The 16940-nt window shown below is 46.6% G+C and overlaps 2 protein-coding genes across 2 annotated transcripts in view; both read right to left on the bottom strand.

Annotated features, from left to right (window-relative positions):
* Positions 1-8854, bottom strand: part of LOC140736261 (uncharacterized) — a 54241-nt gene extending 45387 nt beyond the window's left edge. Inside the window, exons 1-4 of the mRNA XM_073062205.1 lie at positions 8798-8854; positions 7506-7658; positions 3034-3186; positions 269-502 (exon numbers count right to left, since the gene is read on the bottom strand). Coding sequence (XP_072918306.1) covers positions 269-502; positions 3034-3186; positions 7506-7658; positions 8798-8816 — 559 coding nt within the window. The 5' untranslated portion in view covers positions 8817-8854. The remainder of the gene's footprint in view (positions 1-268; positions 503-3033; positions 3187-7505; positions 7659-8797) is intronic.
* The window catches only part of LOC140732106 (uncharacterized), an 843203-nt gene that overhangs the window by 419735 nt on the left and 406528 nt on the right, over positions 1-16940 (bottom strand). The gene's annotated exons all lie outside the window — the stretch shown is intronic.

Below are 16940 nucleotides of genomic sequence, written 5' to 3'. Positions count from 1 at the left end.
TAACGTTCCTCTGAGCTCGGTGATGGGCGTCAACTGTCATGGGTCAATAGACCGTGTTCCGGGAACGAGAGTTCCCGACTCAACAGGTTAACTGTTATCTCCCCACGGGACACATCTCTGTGACGCTCCACTGGGGTGTCTGAGGGCAAGTATTGCACAGTGTAGAGTTCAGAACTGGGAGTAGATCCACCTCCCGCACCCCACCCACCCTCCTGCTCGCCGTCCCATAAACAAGCGCAAAAACGTCTGTGTTGAAACCTTTACTCACCCTGACACTTGTTGATGCTCCTTTTCACTTTGTCCATCGCCTCCTTGTTGCTGCGACTTTCCTGAATCTTAACAGGTGAATTCCACCGCAGCTGCTCCCAGAGAATTCGCAAAACAACAGTTTTGGCATCAAATATTCCCTGGTGAGCAACTTCCTCCGGTTTATACACTTTATCCCAACACTTTTCCAGCAGGATCACAACACCGATGTCTTCTCTTTTCACTCCTTGTTTCTCTGTGGTGGAATTACATAGATTTCATTCACCAGGTTTACCTGTCACTGCGTCGACAACTATCACCCAGTGGTACTCACAGCTACTGTGATGAAGTGCTTTGAGAGGTTGGTTGTGGCCAGAATTAACTCCTGTCTGAGCAATAACCTGGACCTGCTGCATTTGCCTGTTGTGACAATAGGTCAACAGTGGATGCAATCTCACTGGCTCTCCACTTGACCTTGTATCACCTGGACAACAGCAATACCTACACCAGGCTGCTGTTTATTGATGACAGCTCAGCGTTCAACATTATCATACCCTCAGCACTGATCAGGAAGAATGAAACCTGGACCTCTATATCTCCCTTGTCAGGAGACGACAGTCAGTATGGATTGATAATAACATCTCCTCCTCACTGACAATCAACACCGGGGCACTTCAAGAATGTGTGCTTATCCCGCTGCTCTACTCTCCATAAACCCATGATTGTGTAGCTAGGTGCACCTCAAACACCATCTATAATTCTGTTGATGACACTCAGGTGATTCTGAGGCAATGTACAGGAGTGAGAGATCAGCTGGTTGAGTGGTGTCATAGTAACAATCTGAATTGTGGAATTCAGGAAGGGGAAATCAGGGAAACTCACACTCGTCCTCATCAAGGGCTCAGCTGTGTATAGGGGGAGCATTTTTAAGAACCCAGCTGTCAACGTTTCATTAGGTTTAGCCTGGTCCCGATATTTTGATGGAGTTATGAAGAAGCCACACCAGCGGCTACATTTCATTTGGGGATTGAGGAGACTTGACATGTCACCAAAGACCAGTAAATGTCTACATATGTACTGTAGACAGCATTGTGACTGACTGACAATCAACAGAGGGGCAACTACGCTACATTGACGACTTCATCAAATTTGCCTCCAATTTCCACCCTGACCTCAAGTTTAGCTGGTCCATTTCTGACACCTCCCTTCCCTTTCTCGATTTCACTCTCTCTGGAGACAGCTTATCTACTGATGTCTATTTTAAACCCACGGACTTTCACAGCTACCTGGACTATACCTCTTCCCACAATGTTACTTGTAAAACCACCATGCCCTTCTCTCAATTCCTCCATCTCCACGGCATCTGCTCTCAGAATGAGGCTTTTCATTCCAGAACGAAGGAGATGTCCTCGTTTTTCAAAGAAAGGGGCTTTTCTTCCACCACCATCCATGCTGCCCTCAACCGATCTCTCCCATTTCATGCACATCTGCACTTACCCCATCCTCCAGCCACCCTACCAGGGATAGGGTTCCTCTTGTCCTCACATACCACCCTACCAGCCTCCACATCCAGCACACAATCCTCTGAAATTTCTGCCATCTCTAACGGGATCCCACCACCAAACACATCTTTCCCTCCCCCAACTTCAGCTTTCTGCAGGGATTGCTCCATATGCGACTCCATATGTATCGGTTGGGTAGCCTCCAACCTGATGGTGTGAACATTGACTTCTCTAACTTCCGTTAATGCCCCTCCTCCCCTTCTTACCCCATCCCTGACATATTTAATTTTCTCACCCCTCCCTTTTTTTCTCTCTTTCTTCCCATCACTCTGCTTGTTCTCCATCTCCCTTTGGTGCTCCCCTCCCCCTTTCTTTCTCCCTCGGCCTCCCATCCCATGATCCTTTCCCTTCTCCAGCTCTGTATCCCTTTTCCCAATCACCTTTCCGGCTCTCATCTCCACCCCCCCCCCCCCCCCCGGTCTTCTCCTGTCATTTTGCTTTTTCCCCTCCCCCTCTTACTTTCAAATTTCTTACTATCTTTCCTTTCAATTAGTCCTGACAAAGGGTCTCGGCCTGAAACATCAACAGTGCTTCTCCTTATAGATGCTGCCTGGCCTGCTGTGTTCCACCAGTATTTTGTGTGTGTTGCTCAGATTTCCAGCATTTGCAGATTTCCTCGTGTTTGCCTACAGACACCTTTTGTCTCTGTGAGCTTTGCAGTATTTTTCCCCCTGTTAACATGATGAACTGAGGTGGCTCATGTGAGGAGGCTTGGGCCCACTCGGGGTGCTCCGGGGAGTGGACTAAGGACTCAGTCTGATTCAGAATGCTATTCTGAATTCTATTCTTCATCATCTCTGCCACAAGATTTGTGAACAGTTCATGAGACCATGAACACTACCTCAATATTTCACTCTCTTTTTACACTATTTATTGTTTTCATTTTTCTGATGGTATTTATGTTTTATACTGTGCTGCTGCTACTAAACAACACATTTCACTCCTTATGTCAGTGATAACAAACCTGATTCTGGACACAGTGGGTCAGGCAGGGTCTGTGCAGATGGAGGGATGGTGACATTTCACAATCCTGATGCAGGATTTGCATATGAAACATCGACCATCCCTTCACCTCCTCAGATGCTGCCTGACCCGCTGAGCTCCTCCAGCAGATTGTTTTATGCTCCACGATTATTGAATGATGGGAGAGAAGAGGAAAAAGTCAGCACAGCCACCAATGAGAAATGTCACAAGTCAGAGAGAGACAGAGAACGAGAGTATCGACCTGTGACCCACTGGAGGGCATTTCGAAGATCCTCAATTTCACGAGACACATTGTAGACAAACAGAAGACAGGGAACTCCTGGCCCTTCACATGGGGAAATGTCCAGCTCCTTCACAATCTTCTCATTGACGTCTCCTCGACCGTAACACTGCACTGTAAAACACAGAACCTGTGCTCACTCAGTCTGCCTCACACCATGTGTACATTTCACTCAGGGTGATTCTCATTTTGTAGCTTATCGATGCGGCTATAAAGAAGGCAAGACGGTGGTTATATTTCATTAGGCGTTTAAGGAAATTTGGGTGTCAAATAAAACACTCGTAAACCTCTACAAATGTACCCTCAGGAGCATTCTGAGTTGCTACATCACTCTCTGGTGTGGGGTGGGGTGGCCACTGCACAAGAACAAAGAAATTTGCAGAAACCTGTAAAATTAGTTTGCTCCATCATGCGTACTGGCCATATTATTGAAGACATCTCTCTGCTTTTTAATTTCTTTTTTTCAATACTTATTTTAACTTATCTATATTGAGCATTTGGTCCATAATGACAGTCGAGGGAGCTCATTAACCTCAACAAATGTTTTATTGTGATAGACACGTACAGACCGGGCACTATGACCCGGAGAGTGAACCCAATCAGTCTCAGACAGATGAGGGAGGTGACCATCACACACCCCGGTTACAGTCAGGGTGACCCACAAATACACAAGCGAATAACTGTATAATCCAAGCTAAAATGCAACTATAAATGAACTGGAACTTCCCATCATAATCCCACAAAAACATTTTAACCCAGCAACAATAAACAGTTCTGGTGATTCAAAATGCAGGGGCAGGGGCCGACCACGCTCCCCCGATTACTTTATATATATGGTTAAGGTATTTATATATATAATTGTTTTTTTCCCCTCGATATTTATCATATATTTCATTGCACTGCCGCCATGAAGTTTACAATTTTCATGTCACATGCTGGTAACATCAAACCTGATTCTGATTAACGGAAGGGAACTGGGTTGATTTAACGTTCCTCTGAGCTCGGAGGCGGGCGCCAACTGTCATGGGTCAATAGACCGTGTTCCGGGAACGAGAGATCCTGACTCAACAGGTTAACTGTTATCTCCCCACAGGACACATCTCTGTGACGCTCCACTGGGGTGTCTGAGGGCAAGTATTGCACAGTGTAGAGTTCAGAACTGGGAGTAGATCCACCTCCCGCACCCCATCCACCCTCCTGCTCGCCGTCCCATAAACAAGCGCAAAAACGTCTGTGTTGAAACCTTTACTCACCCTGACACTTGTTGATGATCCTTTTCACTTTGTCCATCGCCTCCTTGTTGCTGCGACTTTCCTGAATCTTAACAGGTGAATTCCACCGCGACTTCCAAAGAATCCGTACAACAACAGTGTTGGCATCAAACATTCCCTGGTGAGCAACTTCCTCCGGTTTATACCCTTTATCCAAACATTTTTCCAGCAGGATCACAACACTGATGTCTTCTCTTTGCACCCCTTGTTTCCCTGTGGTGGAATTACACAGATCTCATTCACCAGGGTTTACCTGTCTCTGCATCGACAACTATCACCCACTGGTACTCACAGCTACTGTGGTGAAGTGCTTTGAGAGGTTGGTTGTGGCCAGAATTAACTCCTGTCTGAGCAATAACACAGACCTGCTGTATTTGCCTATCGCGACAATAGGTCTAGAGTGGATGCAACCTCACTGGCTCTCCACTTGCCCTTGTATCACCTGGACAACAGCAATACCTACACCAGGCTGCTGTTTATTGATGACAGCTCAGCGTTCAACACCATCTTACCCTCAGCACTGATCAGGAAGAATGAAAACTTGGACCTCTGTGCCTCCCTCGTCAGGAGACAACAGTCAATATGGATTGATAATAACATCTCCTCCTCACTGACAATCAATGCAGGAGCACCTCAAGGATGTGTGCTTAGCCCACTGCTCTACTCTCCATAAACCCATGATTGTGTAGCTAGGTAAACCTCAAACACCATCTATAATTCTGTTGATGACACTCAGATGATTCTGAGGCAATGTACAGGAGTGAGAGATCAGCTGGTTGAGTGGTGTCATAGTAACAACCTTGCACTCTATGTCACTAAGAGCAAGGAATTGATTGTGGACTTCAGGAGGAGGAAATCAGGGAAACACACACTCGTCTTCATCGAGGGCTCAGCTGTGTATAGGGGAGCATTTTTAAGAACCCGGCTGTCAACGTTTCATTAGGTTTAGCTTGGGCCCGATATTTAATGGAGTTATGAAGAAGCCACACCAGCGGCTACATTTCATTTGGGGTTTGAGGAGACTTGACATGTCACCAAAGACCAGTAAATGTCTACATATGTACTGTGGACAGCATTGTGACTGACTGACAATCAACAGAGGTGCAACTACGCTATATTGACGACTTCATCAACTTTGCCTCCAATTTCCACCCTGACCTCAAATTTACCTGGTCCATTTCCGACACTTTCCTCCCCTTTCTCGATTTCACTCTGTCTGGAGACAGCTTATCTACTGATGTCTATTTTAAACCCACGGACTTTCACAGCTACCTGGACTATACCTCTTCCCACACTGTTACTTGTAAAAATACCATCCCCTTCTCTCAATTCCTCCATCTCCGCGGCATCTGCTCTCAGAATGAGGCTTTTTATTCTAGAACGAAAGAGATTTCCTCCTTTTTCAAAGGGGCTTTTCTTCCTCCATCATCAATGCTGCCCTCAACCAATCTCTCCAATTTCATGCACATGTGCACTTACCCCATCCTCCAGCCACCCTACCAGGGATAGGGTTCCTCTTGTCCTCACATACCACCCTATCAGCCTCCACGTCCAGCACACAATTCCCTGAAATTTCCAAAATCTCTAATGGGATCCCAACACCAAACACATCCTACCCTCCCCCAATTTCTGCTTTCTGCAGATATCGCTTCATATGAGATCTATTTATCCCTCCCCACTGATGTCCCTCCTGGCACTTATCCTTGCAAGCTGAACAAGTGCTACACCTCCTCCTCACCACTATTCAGGGCTCCAAATAGTCCTTCCAGGTGGGGTGACACTTCACCTGTGAGTCTGTTCAGGTCAGATACTATATCTGGTGCTCCTGGTATGGCCTCCTGTATAATTGCTAAGACTAGGCATAAATTGGGAGACGATTTTGCTGAGCACCTGCACACCATCCACCAGAAGAAGCGGGATCTCCCACTGGCCACCCATTTAATTCCACTTCCCTTTGTCATTCCAATCTGTCCATCCATGGTGATGAGAACACACTCAGGTTGGAGGAACAGCACCTTATATTCCATCTGGGTGGCCTCCAATCTGATGGCATGAATGTCGATTCCTTGAACTTCTGGAAATGGACCCCTCCTTTCCCAACCAACACCCCCCCCCACCGTTCCCTCTCTCACCTTATCTCCTTGTCTGCTCATTGCCTCCCCCTGGTGCTCTTCCCCTCTTTTTTTTCTTCCATGGTCTTCTGTCCTCTCCTATCGAACTCTCCCTTCTCCAGCTCTGTATCTCTTTCAACTTCCCAGCTCTTTACTTCATTCCACCCCTCCTGGTTTCACCTCTCTCCCAGCTTTTAAATCTACTCCTCATCTTTTTCTCTCCAGTCCTGCTGAAGTGTTTCGGCCCAAAACATTGACTGTACATTTTTCCACAGATGCTGCCTGGCCTGCTGAGCTCCTCCAGCATTTTGTGTGTGTTGCTCGGATTTCCAGCATATGTGGATTTTCTCTTGTTTTTGATTCTGACTGACTGTCCAGTTTAAGATTGCTCTCCTGAAGTTGTGCAACAGCTTACTGGTAGTTCAGGTGGCAGGAAATGTGAGTAAAAACATTCCTACAGACACCTTTTGTCTCTGTGAGTTTTGCGGCATTTCCCCCCAGTTAACATGATGAACTGAGGTGGCTCATGTGAGGAGGCTTGGGCCCACTCGGGGTGCTCCGGGGAGTGGACTAAGGACTCAGTCTGATTCAGAATGCTGTTGTTTGCTTCCATTGTTTTCTATTCTTCTTCACCTCTGCCTGACCCTGTGAACAGTTGATGAGACCATGAGCACTACTTCACTATTTCACTCTGTTTTTACACTATTTATCGTTTTCATATTTCTGACAGTATTTATGTTTTATACTGTGCTGCTGATACATTTCACTCCTTATGTCAGTGATAACAAACCTGATTCTGGACACAGTGGGTCAGGCAGGGTCTGTGCAGATGGAGGGATGGTGACATTTCACAAACCTGATGCAGGATTTCCATATGAAACATCGACCATCCCTTCACCTCCACAGATGCTGCCTGACCCGCTGAGCTCCTCCAGCAGATTGTTTTATGCTCCACAATTATTGAGTGACGGGAGAGAAGAGGGAAAAGTCAGCACAACCACCAATGAGAAATGTCACAAGTCAGAGAGAGACAGAGAACGAGAGTATCGACCTGTGACCCACTGGAGGGCATTTCGAAGATCCTCATCTTGACAAGACACTTCATAAACAAACAGAAGACAGGGAACTCCTGGCCCTTCACATGGGGAAATGTGCAGTTCCTTCACAATCTTCTCATGGACATCTCCTCGACCGTAACACTGCACTGTAAAACACAGAACCTGTGCTCAGTCAGCCTGCCTCACAGCAGGCACAGTTCACTCAGGGTGATTCTCATTTTATAACTTATCGATGCGGCTATAAAGAAGGCAAACCAGTGGCTATATTTCATTCGGAGTTTGTGGAGATTTGGATGTCAATTAAAACACGCGAAAACCTCTACAAATGTATCCTTGAGAGCACTCTGAGTGGCTGCATCACCGTCTGGTGTACAACAACAAAGTAATTTGCAGAAACCTGTAAAATTAGTCTGCTCCATCATGGTTACTGGCCATTTTATCCAAGACATCTCACTACTTTTTAATTTTTTTTTGCAATACTTATTTTAACTTCTCTACGTTGAGCATTTGACACGAGGGAGCTCATTAACCTCAACAAATGTTTTATTGTGATAGACATGTACAGTCCAGGCACCATGACGCGGAGAGTGAACCCAATCAGTCTCGGACAGACGGGGGAGGTGACCATCACACACCCCGGTTCCCCAGTTACAGTTAGGGTGACCCACAAATACACAAGCGAATAACTTTATAACCCAAGCTAAAATGTAACAATAAATGAATTGGAACTTTCCACCATAATCCCACAAAAGCATTTTAACCCAACAACAATAAATAGTGCTGGTGATTCGAAATGCAGGGGCGGGGGCCGACCACACTCCCCCGATTACTTTATATATGTGGTTAGGGTATTTATATATATATTTCAGTTCTTTCTCGATATTTATCATATATTTCATTGCACTGCCGCCGTGAAGTAAACAATATTCACGTCACATGCCGGAACATTAAACCTGATTCTGATTAATGGAAGGGACTGGGGTTGATTTAACGTTCCTCTGAGCTCGGAGATGGGCGCTAACTGTCATGGGTCAATAGACCGTGTTCCGGGAACGAGAGATCCCGACTCAACGCAGTCCACAGAGTGGAGTGGACCCACCTCCCACACCCCACCCACCTGCCCGCAGTCCCATAAACCTCTCCCCTTGCCCATTCCTGAACAAAAACAGAGAGAGGTGTTGGAGCTGAAAGGGTCCCATATAAGAGGATATGTCATCCCTCACCTCTCCCTTTCACTCCCCTCCCTTCCCTCATTCCTCATCCCAATCCTCCGCACGGTACCCACCTTTCCACCGATTCGCCATTTTTCTCTGACAACTCTCTGAACTGCTCTTGTTATTTCCGTGTTCTCCAAACCTTTGGGGGCGGAGCCTTCGCTCCGTACTCAGATACCATTGGATCCAGTGGGAGCCACTCAGCACGCTGCCGGATTGTAAATGGCCAAGAAGGATAAGTTTACCCCTCATTCTTTGAAAGTCCAGTCAATGCAACCACAATCTATTTACTGTCTGTCTGTGGGACAGCCCTCTCATGTCAGGAATTAGCCTGGCGAATCTCCTTTACACTGTCTCCAATGTTCCTGTTGCTCAGGGCACCAGAACTGTCGGCGCTGTTCTAGATTATGTAATTGCAGCAAAACCTCTCTATATTAAACTCTGAAACCTTGCGAGTCAAGGTCATCCTGCTATTTGACTGCAGTGTCTGTTGAACCTACCTGCTAACGTTTTATCTAGCCATTATTATTCTCAGAATATCTTGTAGCCGGTTTGTGATGGGGCTGGTCTGGGCGAGGTTCACAACCCCAGCCTGGTGCTGACAGCCTCCAACATTGCAGGAAAACGTGTTGAGACCCGGCAAGACCCAGAAAGGTGTCACATCAGTGCAGGTCTCTGCACTTTGAATCAACCAGTACAGGTCCCTCCATCCTCAGTGAGGGTCCCTGCATCTCCAATTGGGATTGATTTATTATTGTTGGATGTACTGTGGTACAGTGAACTATGCAGCCTCCTCTACATTGGTGAGACCCGTCGTAAATTAGGGACCACTTCATCAAGCACCTCCACACTATCCGCCATAAGCATGACTTTCTGGTGGCCAAACATTTTAATTCCACTTCTCATTCCCTTTCCAACAGGTCAATCCATGGCCTCCTCTTGTGCCAAGATGAGGACACTCTCAGGGTGGAGAAGCAACATTTTATATTCTGTCTGGATATTCTCCCAACTGATAGCATGAATATCCATTTCCACTTCTGGTGAACAAATTCCAGCCCCTTCCTCTATTCCCCATTGATCTTTCACTTCTCACCTCCCAAATACTTCCTTCCGCATCTGGGCACCCATCATGAATGTCCATTTCTCATTGCGGTGAAAAAATTCCACCCCACTTCTCTATTCCCCACTGACCTTTCACTTCTCACCCGCCTGGGTCCCCTCTTCTTTCCCTTTCTCTTATTGTCTACTCTCCTCTCTTTTCAGATTCCTTCTTCTCCAGCCCTCGACCTTTCCCACCCACCTGGCTTCACTTGTTACCTTCCAACTAGCCTCTTTCCCCTCCACCCACCTTTCTATCCTGGCATCTTCTCCCTTCCTTCTCAGTCCTGAAGAAGGGGCTTGGTCGAATACATCAACTGTTTACTCTTTTCATTTGATGCTGTCTGACCTGCTGAGTTCCATCAACATTTGTGTGTGTTGTTGTTGAGTAGGTTCTGTGAGATAACTGCTCTAAGAAGCCTGACACGTGCCACACATTCCTCGACAACACCCTGGTGTGTCTGGTTTGTCCAGTCAGTACATGGATTAAATCCTCCCATAATAATCAGTGTCTCTTCAAACACAGCATTCATATTTTCCTGATTTATTTTTGTCTCATAAAGAAGCCTCATTTTAAGGGTCTATGGACCTGTCCCATCTGTGTTCTCACTATTTACTGCTCATTATTTACTCTGCAACAGATCCCCTGTTGCTGTCTGCTCTCTCTCTCTCCATTTGGCCCACCTGTTCAGAGATCAACAGCTCTCCCCTGCCTCCTTTCCCTTTCCCTTTGACCAGTTCTTTGGGAAGGTTAAACTGGAATATTGAGCTCCCAGTGCTGGTCACCCAACAGTCATGTCACTGTAACAGTATTTAGTTCATGCTGATATGTTGCTGCCGGTGCCATGAATTCATTTATTCTGTTGAAATTGTTTTGTGAATTCAAGTAAAGAACAGTAAACTTTGAATTTTTACAATTTTAATCAGTCTGAATTTACTTTGTTCTGCATTTTACCTGTTTCTACCCATTTCTGCCACACTTGGTTTGCCAATTCCACCCCCCCCCCCAACTACTCTTTGCCACCAATCTCTCACTTTCTCTCTCTTCACCTATGACTATGTGGCTGAGTACAGCTCCAATGCCATGTACAAGTTAGCTGCTGACACCACTGTAGTGAACCATATCAAAGGTGGTGATGAATCAGCACACAGGAGGGAGAGTGAAAATTTGGCTGAGTGGTGTCATAACAACAACCTCTCACACAATGTCAGTAAGACCAAGGAAGTGAATGTTGACTTCAGGAGAGGGAAACCAGAGGTCCATGAGCCAGTAATCATCAGAGGTGGAGAGGGTTAGTAACTTTAAATTTGTGGGTACCTCAGAGGACCCATTGTATAAATATAATTGCAAAGAAAGCACAACAGTGCCAATATTTCCTTGGGAGTCTGTGGAGATTTGGCTTGTCATCAAAAACCTTGACAAACTTCAACAGATGTGTGGTGGACAGTGTTTTCACTGGCTGCACTATGGCCTGGTGTGGGAACACCAATGCCTTTGAGTGGATATTCCTACAAAAGTTAGTGGATTTGGCTCAGTACCCTTACACCTCCTCCCATCCCCACCCACTCTTCTCTTTTCCCTCTTTCCTTTCCCTTTTCCCATTGCCCCTTCCACCTTCGCACCTGCCCCACCTTCCCCCCACTGCCTCCTCTCCTCACCTCCTATTCAATCCTCGATTTGGAATATTATATTTTATGACACCTTTGGCAGTTTGTGCCTGAATGGCAGCTGAATGATCCAATGGAGCTGCACAACTGGAAGGTCTCCTGGCTTTGTCCCCACAGCAGACAATGGTTGTGTGCTCCTCATGACCAGAACCTGTCCTGGCATGAGTTACAGGGCAATGGAGGCATGATGCAGTTAAAACAAATACTGGATTGAGAGTGTGGTATTTGAATGCACACAGCATAAGGAATTAAATGGATAATCTTGAAATTCAGCTATAGATTGGCAAGTAAATAACATTGTGGCCATCTCTGAAACTTGGCTAAAAGATGGCTGCTGCTCGGAGCTGAATGTCCAAGGATATACGGTGTATCGGAAAGATAGGATAGTAGGCGAGGGGGTGGTGTAGCCCTGTGTATAAGAAATAATACTAAATCATTAGAAAGGGATGACATAGGATTGGAAGGTGTAGTCTCTATGGGATGAGTTAAGAAATAGCAAGGGTAAAAGGACAGGTGTATACAAGCCTCCAAACAACAGCTGGGATGTGGATTACAAATTACAGCAGGAGATAGAAAAGGTGTGTCAGAAAGGCAATATCAAGATAATCATTGGAGATTTTAACATGAAAGTGGATTGGGAAAACCAGGTCAGTACTGGACCTCAAGAGAGAGAATTTGTAGAACGTCTAAGGGATGGCTTTTAAGAACAGCTTATTGTTGAGCCCACTAGGGGATTGGCTGTGCTGGATTGGGTGTTGTGCAATGATCCGGGGGTGATAAGAGAGCTTAAGGTTAAGGAACCCTCAGGGAATAGTAATCACAATATGATCGAGTTCACACTAAAATTTGAGAGGGAAAAAATAAAATCCAATGTGTCGGTATTTCAGTGGAATAAAGGAAATTAAAATGGCATGAGAGGGGAACTGGCCGAAATTGACTGGAAAGAGACACTTGCAGGAAGAACAACGCTGCAATGGCTGGAGTTTCTGCAAAAAAATGAGGGAAGTGCAAGACAGATATATTCCAAATAAGAAGAAATTTTCAAAGGGAAGAAGGACACCACCATGGCCGATAAGTGAAGTCAAAGTAAAATCAAAAGAGAGGGCATACAAGGAAGCCAGAGCTAGTGGGAAGATAGAGAATTGGGAAGTTTTCAAAAACTTGCAGAAGGAAACTAAGACGGTTATTCAGAAGGAAAAATGAACTACGCGAGGAAGCTGGTGACTAATATCAAAGAAGATACGAAAAGCATTTTTAAGTATATAAGGGGTAAAAGAGAGTCGAGGGTAAATATAGGACCAATACAAAATAATGCTGGAGATATTGTAATGAGAGATGCAGAGGTGGCAGAGGAACTGAATGTGTATTTTGCTTCAGTCTTCACAGTGGAAGATATCTGCAGTATACCAGACATTCAAGAGTGTCAGAGAAGTGAAGTTTGTGCAGTGAAAATTATGACTAAGAAGGTGCTCAAGAAGTTTAATGGTCTGAGGGTGGATAAATCTCCTGGACCTGATGGAGTGTAGCTTTGGGTTCTGAAGGAAGTAGCTGGAGAGATTGTGGAGGCATTAACAATGATCTTTCAAGAATCGATAGATTCTGGCATTGTACTGGATGACTGGCAAATTGCAAATGTTACTCCACTATTTAAGAAGGGTGGGAGGCAGCAGAAAGGAAACTATAGACCTGTTAGCCTGACATCAGTGGTTGGAAAGTTGTTGGAATTGATTGTTAGGGATGAGATTACAGAGTACCTGGAGGCACATGACAAGATACGCCAAAGCCAGCATGGTTTCCTGAAAGGAAAATCCTGTCTGAAAACCCCCCTGCAATTCTTTGAGGAAATTACAAGCAGGATAGACAAAGGAGATGCAGTAGACGTGGTGTATTTGGATTTTCAGAAGGCCTTTGACAAGGAAGTCCGCACTAACCCCAACCTCACCATCAAATCTGCAGACAAAGGTGATGCTGTAGTAGACTGGCGGACGGACCTCTACCTCACTGAGGCCAAACGGCAGCTCTCTGACACCTCCTCGTACTTAACACTGCCACAGGACCCCACCAAAAAACATCAAACCATTGTCTCCCGTACCATCACTGTCCTTATCAACTCTGGACACCTTCCTCCCTCAGCCAAAAAACTCATAATTCCCACACCCCGCACAGCTCGGTTTTACCTCCTCCCCAAGATCCACAAGCCTGACTGTCCCGGCAGACCCATAGTTTCAGCCTGCTCCTGCCCCACTGAACTTGTGTCTGCCTACCTGGACTCCATTTTATCCCCCATAGTTCAGTCTCTCCCCACCTACATCCAGGATACATCCCATGCCCTTCACCTCTTCAATAACTTCCAATTCCCCAGCCCCGACCGCTTCATTTTTACCATGGATGTTCAATCCTTATACACTTCCATCCCCCATCAAGAATCCCCCTCAAAGCCCTCCGCTACTTTTTGGATAACAGACCCCACCAGTTCCCCAGCACCACCACACTCCTCCGGTTGGCAGAGCTTGTTCTAACTCTTAATAACTTCTCCTTTGGTTCTTCCCACTTTCTCCAGATCAAGGGTGTAGCCATGGGCACTCACATGGGCCCCAGTTATGCCTCCCTCTTGGTGGGTTGTGTGGAACAGTCTATGCTCCAAATCTATACTGGCACCACTCCCCAACTTTTCCTCCGCTACATCGACGACTACATTGGTGCTGCTTCCTGCACCCATGTTGAGCTTGTCAATTTCATCAACTTTGCCTCTAACTTTCACCCAGCCTTTAAATTCACTTGGTCCATCTCGGACACTTCTCTCCCCTTTCCTGATCTCTCGGTCTCCATCTCTGGAGACAGACTATCCACTGACATCTTCTACAAACCCACTGACTCCCATAACTATCTTGACTATACCTCTTCCTACCCTGCCCAATGCAAAAATGCCATTCCCTATTCCCAGTTCCTCCGTCTCCGCCGCATCTGCTCCCAGGATGAGGCTTTCTGTTCCAGGACTTCTCAAATGGCCTCTTTCTTTCAGGACCGTGGTTTCCCTTCTGGCGTCATGAAAGATGCCCTCACCCACATCTCCTCCACTTCCGCACTTCAGCCCTTAACCCATCCTCCCATCACCACAACAGGGACAGGGTTCCCCTTGTCCTCACCTACCACCCCACCAGCCTCCGGATCCAGCATATTATCTTCCACAGCTTCCACCACCTTCAACAGGACCCCACCACCAAGCACATCTTTCCTTCCCTACCCCTCTCAGCTTTTCGCAGGGATCGTTCCATCCACGACTACCTGGTCCACACGTCCCTCCCCACAGAACTTCCACCTGGCACTTATCCCTGCGAGCGCAAATGCTACACCTGTCCCCACACCTCTCTCCTTACCACCATTCCGGGCCCCAGACAGTCCTTCCACACTTCACCTGCGAGTCTGCTGGAATTGTCTATTGCATCCGGTGCTCCCGGTGCGGCCTCCTCTACATTGGCAAGACTGGAGGACCGCTTCGTCGAGCACCCACGCTCTGTCCATCACAATAGACAGGACCTCCCGGTTGCCACCCACTTCAACTCTGCCTCTCATTCCCATCTAGATATGTCCATACATGGCCTCCTCTACTGCCATGATGAGGCCAAACTCAGGTTGGAGGAGCATCACCTCATCTACCGTCTGGGTAGCCCGGTGGTATGAACATTGAATTCTCCAATTTCCAGTAATTCCCTCCCCCTCCCCCTTCTCCTATCCCAGGTCACTTTCTGCTTCTTTATCTCTACAGTTCTTTCATGCTTATCCCCTCCCCCCTTTATCTTTCCTCTGATTGGTTTTCCAGCTGGCGCCTCTAGGCCCTACCCCCGCCCCTATATCTATTACTGGGCTTCGGCCCTCTCTTCCCCTCCATTCTTGATGAAGGGTCTCGGCCTGAAACGTTGGCTACTCTTTTCTCACGGATGCTGCCTGACCTGCTGAGCAAGATAAGAATTACAGGAAAGTTACGAGATTGTGTGGAGCATTGTTGGTTGGCAGGAAACAGAGAGTGAGAATAACAGGATCCTATTCTGGCTGGCTGCCAGTTACCAGCGGCATTCATTTGTGGCCAATTCTGCTGATGATGCAATGATATGTTGAGGAGCAGGTAGTGTTGAGGAAACAGAGAGCCTGCTGAGAGATTTAGATAGTTTAGGGGAACGGGCAAAGTTATTTCCCGTGGTAGTGGATTCTAGGACAAGAGGCCATGACTTCAAGAATAAAGGACGTCCATTTAGAACTGAGATGCGGAGAAATTACTTTCGTCAGATGGCAGTGAATCTGTGGAACTTGTTACCATGAGCGGCTGTGGAGGCCAAGTCATTGGGTGTATTTAAGGCAGAGATAGATGGGTTCTTGATTAGCCAGGGCATCAAAGGGTATGGGGTGAAAGCAGGGGAATGGGGATGACTGGAAGAATTGGATCAGCCTATGATTGAATGGCAGAGCGGACTTGATAGGCCGAATGGCTTACTTCTGCTCCTATCTCTTATGGTCTTATGATTAGAGGGCATGTGCTATAACGAGGACTGCACTGTCTGGGGTGGTTGTAGAGGCAGATACATTGGGGACATTTAGATAGGCACAAGAATGTGAGGGAAATGGAAGGATATGGAAATTGTGTCGGCAGAAGTGATGAGTTTAGTTGACCATTTGATTACTAATTTAATTAGTTCAGCACAACAGTGTGGGCCAAAGGACCTGTTCCTGTGCTATACTGTTCCATGTTCCTTGTTCTATCTGGACTCAGTGAGAGTGAGTGTGAGGCTGTTGTTCAGTATAGATATCCAAACTGTCCAGTTCTGTCCATTTGTGAGTGAAACCTGCTGTCCTCACCCAGTCAGACCCCATGAGTCCCAGCTAACTGATCACTGATATGAGGGACTTGCATTTAACTGTCAACTTTCTCAGTCTTAGGACGTCCTGAGATGTTTTCCCGACAATAGATTGGAGTGAGGTTTATGGTACCGTTCGGGTACATCAGGGAGACAGGGAATGGTCAGTGAACACAGCCTGGCCAGCAACATATAAAGTTTGTGAGTTTATATTAAATGAACAATAGTGTGGATACCTATTGTTCAGGGAAAATTGGGATTGTCTCCCATCCGGACACCAGTACTGGGTGATGAATGTACATCCAGAGCTGAGAAGAAAGCATTGATAACAGATGATTCCTCAGACCCCAGCAAGCTGAACAACAGGATGTTTATACTGTCCAAACAGCTCTTGGGAGGGTTGTAGTTCACTAGGAAGTTCCTCAGAGTCTCGATGTTCCTGCCAAAGACCAGGGAGGGAGAGCATCAGCTGCCTCAGTGAAACAGGTTAAAGAAATCATCACATTGTGGCGACCCACTTCCCAGCGCACTCGAAACGGCTCACAAAGCGGCGCACGCCGGCATTGAGGCAGGTCCCAAAAAGGGCGCCAGGCCTTCT

This window comes from Hemitrygon akajei, chromosome 1, assembly GCF_048418815.1.
Source record: "Hemitrygon akajei chromosome 1, sHemAka1.3, whole genome shotgun sequence".
In the NCBI taxonomy this organism is placed as follows: Eukaryota; Metazoa; Chordata; class Chondrichthyes; order Myliobatiformes; family Dasyatidae; genus Hemitrygon; species Hemitrygon akajei.
This window is presented reverse-complemented; position numbering and strand designations above follow the sequence as displayed.